The following is a 9,506-nucleotide window of genomic DNA, read 5'->3' on the forward strand; positions in this document are numbered from 1 at the left end:
TAATTAATACCTTCTCCTGTCCAGTGGGATCACCACCTTGAGCTCAAACTCTAGAGGGGGAGAGAGAGAGAGAGAGAGGGGGGGGAGAGAGAGAGAGTAAGAGAGAGGGGAGGGAGAGAGAGAGAGGGGGGGGAGAGAGAGAGGGGGAGAGAGAGAGAGGGGGGGAGAGAGAGAGGGAGAGAAATTACATGTACATGTAGGAAAGCAACATAACATCAATAGGTCATTCTACTTAATTAATAATTATAACTCCACCCACTAATTAATAATAATTAATCCATGACCAAAAACGACTCTGTGGAATATGGTATCATTATAATAATCTTCTAAACACAATTGTATGAAGTTACGACAGGCCAGAGGAGCCTCTTTGGACCACAGTTCAATATCAATATCACCCAGTGTGGTCTTTAATAGTACCTGAGGGGAGGGGCCAGTAGTCACTAATACAGCTGCTGCTGCTGGATTAACTACCTTTCCTTTAGTAGGGGGCTCTGTTATATATATGGAACTCATTTCTGGAGCAGTTGAGCTCAAATCACTGAAATCAGGATTACTCTCCGTATATCTACTCAGTATATTGAAATCACGTGTTTCTAAATTATTATACAGTATAGGGGGTATATTTGCCGGGGAAAATATTTCACGAAAATCACCTTTCAACCTTTTTTCTTCTAATGACCATTATTAGTATGGTAAAAAAACAATTTTTATAGGTAAAAATTTTCACGAATTTTTTAAAACCATGCCGGAAATTAGCGAAATTAAATCCCCGTGAAATATCATGTCCAGCAATGAGTGGACGCGGATTAGTATACTGAGCAATTATCTCCGTATACTACTGGTTGACTTTATACAGGGCAGGAATGGACATTTCCATTTACTAGGCTATATCTTTCTTCAGAATAAGTCTCATCAATTTGCGCACTTCAGTAGCTGTTCTCCATAATTATACCTGTGTTCCTGCTAAATATGACAGCACTTGGAGTAACTTTGTGTGGAACATTTACAGATTAAAGATGAGGCAGTCAGTGCCGCCATTTTTGTCATTCCTTTATGTATGTATGATAATTTTTTTACTTTTTGAATGGTTATATCTAAATTTCAAACAATTTTTGACAAATTGCGCACTTATTTTGTGAAAGTACAACATTTTTACTGCCCAATCATGCAAAAAAGATAAAGAAATTCAAAACTTTGTTCGGTACTTTAGTCGGCTTCTAAAGGTGAAATAATTTTAGTCGTCTCAGTGATAACGGGTGCAGCAACAAGAGTGAACAAGTGCTTTTCTCTTCTCACGGGAATAATAAAGTAAAACTAAGAGTGCTTAACAGCTATACAAGCAAATCATGACTCTAGATCCTTTTAAAGTAATAACAAGAAGGCCTTTTGTTAGTGGATGAGTCTTCTTGCGCCACGCCTGCCACTTTAACAATAGAATATGAAAAAACTACCATAACCAATTGCATTAAGTAGCATTCAAGAAGCTCCAAGTATCTAGTGAAGTCCCATCCATGAACCAGAAAGACGTTAGCAGGCTTTGTAGTGAAGCTTCCTATCAATCCACCATTGCTGAGCTGCCGTTGCTATGGTAATTCCAATGAATATCATTAAATTAATGCGACCGGAAGTCCCATTGCAATAGCTGGACATGTACCCCCTATATGGTAATCATAGCAAATAAACAAAAAATACTATTAAGTCACACATACAAAAATAATGCATAATGCATTCAAAATATTAATACTATTATTAAAGGGTAATATCATAAAGGAATTTCAGTTCTTTAGGTATTCTTTCAGCAGCTGCACGGTCTCTTGTTCCCTTCACAGCATCTATCAAAGTCTGCCATGTTCTACTAGTTACCTTATCTTCTCCTCTCAGCCATGCTTTTATAGTCTTCTTTAGTTTCTTATGTGCATTACCACCACCGTCTTCAATAACATCGAGTGTTGTTGGTCCTAGTAGGCCTAACTTCAGCCCTAAGTTATTCCATTCTGCTGAACCAAACATTGCTTCTTGTAACACTGTTAGCACTTTATCAAGATCCTCTATACCTGTATTAGCATTAAAAGATTATTATTGTACATGTATCATGCCAGGTAGCCTCTTACCTAGCTGTCCAGCTCCATGATCACTATCAGGATTAACAGTGGTACTGTCTTGATGAGGCTGTACTGGTAAAGTACCAGTAGCTATATAGGAAAAATCAATGATCAAGTCACTAATATACTATAATTTCAATCATTGCAAGGAGACATGAATTATTCAAATTTAAAAAGTAGAATGTGCTTCAGAACAATTCACACTGTACTGTAGTATGTTACAGCGAGAAGTATACCTGTACACATAGGCATAACATAAAAGTTAGCAACTCTTTTATGTTACAAGTATATTTACACTTTACAGGTACTTCCAGTCACTGCAGTGTGTATAATCAGTTTTTAGACTTTTGAGAAAATTACTGAAAGTATAATAAACATCTAAATTGTATCAGATTAATTTTTTAATTTTTTATAATTTACTTACATGTACTTGATTCTAATCTGCGTCTTTTAGTAGGTGGGTCTTCTGATGATGCTTTGGTTCCTAAGAAATAATAATATTTAAATTTTGAATAAATTAAAAGTAATGCTAATACATCAATGGTGGTACTCCATCAGAATACTCTTCATTGTAAATTACTAACCTGGACTGGATGATTGATAATCACTAAACCAGCACCTGTAGCTGTTATCATCACCTTGTAATACTTTACGGTGTAATCGACATTGAGTACACCTGGTAGAAGAATTATCTTCTTTGACAATGCAGTAACACTGTCTATTTTTTCTGGGGCACTTGAATGCAAAGATATGCTTTTTGCTAACTTTGAGATCATCACTGCTTTTTTTGATAGCGTCTGTAACTAATTCTCGAATTTTTAGACAAAATTCTTTGCTGTGATCATCTAAATGTATCTCAATATGTGTATAGCGATTGATGATATCTATAGTATACTCTTTGTAAATACGAAGTGATATGGCATCATTATATCTGTAGAATCCTGTTTTATCGCCTGAATCTGAACTTGAATCTGAACTTGAATCTGAATCTGAACCTGAATCTGGACCAGGAGCAAATTGTACCGTATCTTTTTTCTCTAAAAGGTGTACGATGGTTAAGGGAAATAATCCTTGAGGGATGGCTAGAGTTGTTGTGCCACTGTTGTCAATCTCCCATGCTATGAGAAGTGGTTGTACATGTATTTCAGGTGGAGGACGATTGAGCTTATCTATGTCACAAGATGGTAATGCACACAGAAAGAAATAGTCTCCTTCTTCTCTGTTTTCAACTTCAGCAATGATGTGGAGGTGTTTAAGAAGAGCGATCATGTGAGATGGTTGAAAATCTTTATTAAAAACTTTTAGCTTCATACCAATGTTTTTAAAAATATCTTCTTTAAATAGGCCAAATTTTATGAGATTATAAGTTTCATCTGGTGAAGGAGGTGGCTCTGCAAGCAAATGTAGATCAGTATGGTCAATGTATGTAACAGCTATTAGATGTGAAAGGACATCCAGAATTGGTTTAGGATTGGTAAATATAAAATTCGGTAGAACATTTTGATAATAAAAAATGATAGTAACATTGTGTAGATATTCCAGGGCATCATCGATATCTGATTCATCATCAAGTCGGAGAGACCTACCAATCTCAATCACTTCTTCTCTTGTAAGAAAACTTCGTTCCTTCTTCTTAGCTTCTAGTTTTAGTGCAATCTCAAAAGCAAGCAATCGAATCGGTAACTCAATTGTCATTTCAACTCTGCAATTTGAAATTACTTTACAAAGACTTGCACTAGCTTCCTCTCTTTCCTTAGACCCAGCAGGGAGCAACGTATTAACTGGAAATATGATATGACGCTTATTACGAGGAATGACTTTTCTATTATCTTTATATTCTTCAAGCAGCAATTTATTCATTTTATTCAGCTCACCTAGCTTCTCTCTTTTTTCCAACTCATCTTTACGTGTACCAAGTATGAGATAATGAGAGTGCTCAGGCATGTGAGAGACGTAAGAAATTTTAACAGGATTCAACATAGCTTCGGAGCTAATAGTTGAGCGAATTATATCACGATTAGAATACTCGAGCTTCGTCTTAATAGGAAACTCATGTTGCTCAAGACGATAATGAAACTCACATTTCTCATCAAGACCTTTGGTAAGATCAACGGTGATGATATTCAGTGCAGCTCCTCTTGTAAAAAGAGGTAGCAACTCTCGATATGCTGGCTGACCACCAGAATCAATAAAATAAACCCAATTTGTGTTAAATTTTTGGGTTTCCTGAACATTTGTAACTTTTTGAATTACTTCTGTTTTAATTGGTTTATTCTCAGCTGGTATATTTTTGGTTTGCTGTTTCTCTGCAGTTTGTTCATTCCTGACTGGTTCATTTGTGTGCGGTTCAGTTGCGATTGACTCTTCCATTAATGATTCATCTGAACTATCAGAGACATTATCATCTTCAGACATATCATCAATTTCAGACATTGATGCTTCATCCCCTTCTGTAGACATTTTCTCATTTTCTGTTTCGTCCTCTAAATGAGATGCTAGCTGTTTATACAAATCTTCAATATTAACCCTCTCCCACTTCTTATTTTCATCATCAATGGATATTCTTGTTGCTTGAACAGCAGGACAAGCTATTGGTGTACTATCAGTGAGTTTCTCAGGTGGTGGCTCATTAAGTAGGAGGTGCTGTGAACATGTTTTACCAGCTCCAGGTGCACCATGCATATTGATACGAGTGACTTTTAGCTTAACTTCACCTTCTTTCAGCCATTCTTCTATTTTTCCTAAAAATTATAAAGAAATCATTACTTTAGTGGCAATACAATTCCTCATTAACACATTCTCTAATTCATTTATTTCTATCATCATTCTCTTTAATACTAACTTGAGCTGAATAATTGAGAATCACTAAACCAGCACCCGTAGCTATCATCACCTCTTTGCAGTACTTTACATTGTAATTGACATTGAGTACACCTGGTAGAAGATTTATCTTCTTTGACAATGCAGTAACATTGTTCATTTTGGGGGCAATTGAATGCAAAAATATGATCATAGGCAACATTGAGGTCTTTGCTGCTTCTTTTGATAGCTTCTGTGACTAATTTAAAAACTAGTGGACAAGATTCCTTGTGACCACCAAAACGTATTTCGATATGTGTATAACGATTGATGATGTGTACCAAGTGTTCATTGTAAACACGAAGTGACATAGCATCATGGCATCTGTAGAATTCTGTTTCTGGTTTGTCTGGATCTGGGTCTGAAATTGGATCAGGAGCAAATTCTACAATATCTTTTCTTTTTAAAAGATGTACGATGGTTAAAGGAAATAATCCTTGAGGAATGGCTAGAGTTGTTGTCCCCCTATTGTCGATCTTCCATGCTATGAGAAGTGGTTGTATTTCTGTTGGGGCAGGATTGAGCTTATCGTAAGATAGTAATGCACACGGGAAAAAATAGTCACCTTCTTCTCTGTTTTTAACTTTGGCAATAATGTGGAGGTGTCTTAGAAGAGTGATCATGTGAGATGATTTAAAATCTTTATCAAAAAATTGTTTACCAACTTTTTTAAAAATATTTTTTTTTAAAAGGCCAAATTTTTTGAGACTATTTAATTCACCTACTGAAGGAGGTGGATTAGCAATTAAATGTAATTTATCATGGCCAACAGATGTGATAGCTATTAGACGTGAAAGGACATCAAGAATTGACTTAGGATCAACAAATATTATATTTGGTAGGACAGCAGGATAATAAAGAATGATAGTGACATCGTGCAAATATTGCAGAGCATCATCAATATCTGATTCTGAATCAAGTCGGAGAGACCTACCAATCTTAATCGCTTCTTCTTTTGTAAGGAAACTTCGTTCCTTCTTCTGAGCTTCCCTCTGTAATGAAATCTCAAAAGTAAGCAATCGAATTGGTAACTCAATCGTCATTTCAACTGCACAATTTGAAATTGCAGTACAAAGCTCTACACTAGCTTCTTCTCTTTCCTTAGACCCAGCAGGGAGCAGCGTATTAACTGGAAATATAATCAAACCTCTATGTATATTTTGAGGATTGACTTTTTTATTAGCTCTATATTCACTCAAACTTTCATTCATTTCTTTTAGCTTTTTTTCTGTTACCAACTCTTTACGTGTACCAAGTATAAGATAATGAGGATGGTCAGGCATGTCAGATACGTAAGGAATCTCAATGGGATTCAACATAGCCTCGGAGCTAATTGTTGAGCATATTATATCACGATTAGAATACTTCAGATCTGTATCAATAGGATACCTATGCTGATCAATGTGATATTGAAACTCACACTTTTCATCAAGACCTTTGGTAAGATCAATGGTGATGATATTCAGTGCAGCTGCTCTTGTAAAAAGAGGTAGCAACTCTCGATATGCTGGTTGACCACCAGAATCAATAAAATAAACCCAATTTGTGCTTAGTTTTTGAAACTTTCCAGTTGCAAGAGCATTTGAAATTTCTTTAATTACTTCTATATCAGTTGGTTTCTTCTTGGGTGGTTCTTCCAGTAATAATTTATCTGAACAATCAGATACATCATCTGAAGATGCTGGTGCTTCTGCTAAATGAGACGCTAGCTGGTTGAGTAAATTTTCAATCTTGACTCTCTCCCACTTATTTTTACCGTCAATGGATATTCTTGTTGCTCGAACAGCAGGACAAGCTATTGATGTACTATCAGTAGAAGCTGGTGGTGGCTCATTAAGTAGGAGGTGTAGTGAACACGTTTTACCAGCTCCAGGTGCACCATGCATATTGATACGAGTGAGTTTGAGCTCAACTTTTCCTTCTTTTAGCCATTTTTCTAATCTTCCTAAAAATTAATATGGTAATGAGCACTACTTTTAATGGCTTGAATTAGTACATGTATGAGGTTATAATAAGTGTATGTAGTTGCTGTAATGTAATGTATGAGTGAATATACCTTGTGTTCTATTAGAAGCTGGAGTGTCTTCAAGTTTATTAGCAGGAACACTAGCACTGCTGCTGTCAATAGATTGCATTGTTGAAATGAATACTGTAAAAAGTAAAAAAAAAATATGTAAATATGTGTCATATAATAAAACCAAAGGTAGTGGCAGGATTATCAGTTGTGACTTGTTTCTACAATGTAGCTACTGAGGGAGTGACTATGATAAAAAGGTTGGACATTGCAATGGGTACATTTTAACCTTAAAGGATATTACCATGTATAAGCTTAACCTACAAGTTGCAATTTAGTTGAATTTAGCCTAGATTATTTTTTGGAAAATTACATTGTGCAAAGAAGAGCTGTATTCTAGTTGTGACTTGTGTGTGTGTCTGAGTAGAGTGCATGGGAACAGTTTATACAACAGTATTTAGCATAGTAATTCAAGACAAACAACTCCCACAGATATTAGATATCCTGATAATGAATACTATGAGTATGTCGCCAATAAAATGTGCCTTTCAAGCAGTATAATTAATGGAGGTTTTATAGTTGCAAAACATAAAATACAATTGCAATAATTAACTGATACTGACTCTGATTGTTACATACGCGTACAATTTACTAACTACATGTATACAGGAAAATGATAAGAATAACTAAAATAAATAACAAATAAAATTTAGTAATAAATAACTAAACTAATCTTAACTTACATGTATGTTCCAATTCGTTCACTACATCAACAATTTGTTTCTGTCCTTTCTCTTTCAATGCTGAGCACACTTCTTGTAGATATGCCTCAGGATTAGTGTGGGCATCAAGAGTAGTCTGTAGTACATTTACAAGCTTGTCAGCTTTATTTGAATTGCTATCAAGACCCTCGAGCATTTCCTCATGTAGCTGGGTTGTTATGAAACTCTTAGCATAAAGACTTGCTGACACTACAACCAGATCAGATGATATGGAGTCTTTAAGTTTAGCAGAGACACTTCTAAATAAAGCACCTAGATGGAAGGAGAAATAAAAGTAGAAAACATTAACTAAATATACTGCAACTGGTTGGTGGTAGTCTGGTGGCACGTTACACAAACAAAATAGCATTGACAATTCCATAGCAAGATCACAGTGATAATTATACTTTTTACAGAGGTGTGTAGCATTTTAAAAGAAAAAGTATGAATTTTTTTACTAATGAAGATTTGGTCAAACATGCATAATTTTAACTAAAGAGTCTGTGTTTCAATATATATATATATACACCTATTAAACTAATCAGCAAACTCACTTTTTGCCATGTTAATAAAGAACAGTAAAAGGAGTTGAAGAACAGCAATCAGTAAAACCAGTCGAATGAAAAAGAGCAGAGGCGAAACTACCTAGTAAGGAGAGACTATGCTCAGAACTCGCCCTCCAGCTCCTTTGTGATTTATTGTGAATACTGAATAAAGATTGATAACTGATAAGGGCGTGTTAGACTACTGTTACAAAGTGGGTGTAATCATTATGGGGTGTAATTTTAAAATGGAGAACAAAAAACACACAAAATTACATACTTTCTTGAAAAAACAGACAAAAAAGAAACACAAGATGAAAAGAAATAAAGAAGAGAAAGAGAAACAGCAGTATCAATAGATTCATTCATTCAATCCAGTCTCCTCCAGATATCATCCTCATTCATAGGTCCTGTATCAGTAGTAGTCTCACTGTTCCCTGTACATTAGTAAGAGCTTCAGTAGCATAGTCCTTAGTTACATTATGTATTATTAAATCATTAACTACTACCAGTTCATCTCCAGTCTTTATCTTTGAGTCTTTCTGTAACACTGACTCAGGTAGGATCCTCTTTACGTAAATGGGTACGTCCCCAGTGGGAGAGCCACGCCTACCAACGATACTGAGACCCAACCCCTGACCAGGGGAGAGTCCCACTATAATTTGAACTAATCTGTGATAGAAAAAGAAGAGATAGTCAGGGGCGTATCTAGGAATTGAACACGGGTGTTTCAACTGGACATTTAGTTTATAAATAGAATAGTTGCGGTAGGTACAACATTGGTCAGTGAGGTGTGACCATTAATCATCACAAAAGAGAAGAGTATTGCTAAGGACATTACTCCAAAGTACTAGCTGCTATGACAGTACTACATTCCATAGACCTAGATAAGGTCTCCTAGGACACCCCTAGCTCATGTGCGCATACATAATATGTACTGTGAATAACTGCGCATTGAGCTAAAGCAGCTGCCTAAAATAAACTCATTTCAGCTGATGGTTTTGAGTGGACTTCCTGGCTTTAGGAAAGTTTTTTCAATTGTAACTATTATCCAAAACTGAAGGTCAAAGGTAGTACATTGTAACAAAATATAATTTAGCATGCCACTTTTTTTGCTAACAAAATATATAGCACTCAAAATGACACATGAATGATTGTTAGAGAAGCTCTGTCGCCTTTGTGGTAGAAATAATAGGCCAGTACAGAGTGTCCTGCTGTTTCACAA

At 35.7% G+C, this 9,506-nt stretch overlaps 2 protein-coding genes and 1 long non-coding RNA gene across 3 annotated transcripts in view; all 3 read right to left on the reverse strand.

Moving 5' to 3' along the window:
- Positions 1-341: 341 nt before the first annotated feature.
- LOC109587262 (uncharacterized) lies at positions 342-585 on the reverse strand. The gene is made up of 2 exons (XR_002187500.1): positions 475-585; positions 342-420 (listed from the first exon to the last, which is right to left on the reverse strand). It is a non-coding gene; the product is annotated as an uncharacterized LOC109587262 (long non-coding RNA).
- Positions 586-1,747: 1,162 nt separating this feature from the next.
- LOC109587261 (uncharacterized) lies at positions 1,748-8,303 on the reverse strand. The gene is made up of 7 exons (XM_020003499.1): positions 8,294-8,303; positions 7,722-8,012; positions 7,021-7,113; positions 4,948-6,909; positions 2,871-4,846; positions 2,115-2,232; positions 1,748-2,057 (listed from the first exon to the last, which is right to left on the reverse strand). The coding sequence occupies exons 1-7, from the start codon at positions 8,301-8,303 to the stop codon at positions 1,753-1,755; spliced, it is 4,755 nt and encodes a 1,584-aa protein (XP_019859058.1). The 3' UTR covers positions 1,748-1,752.
- Positions 8,304-8,465: 162 nt separating this feature from the next.
- Positions 8,466-9,506, reverse strand: part of LOC109587263 (uncharacterized) — a 16,949-nt gene continuing 15,908 nt past the window's right edge. Inside the window, exon 13 of the mRNA XM_020003501.1 lies at positions 8,466-8,953. The gene's annotated coding sequence lies outside the window, so the exon portion shown is untranslated. The remainder of the gene's footprint in view (positions 8,954-9,506) is intronic.

This window comes from Amphimedon queenslandica, unplaced genomic scaffold (assembly GCF_000090795.2).
Source record: "Amphimedon queenslandica unplaced genomic scaffold, v1.1 AMPQUscaffold_12634, whole genome shotgun sequence".
NCBI classification, from domain to species: Eukaryota; Metazoa; Porifera; class Demospongiae; order Haplosclerida; family Niphatidae; genus Amphimedon; species Amphimedon queenslandica.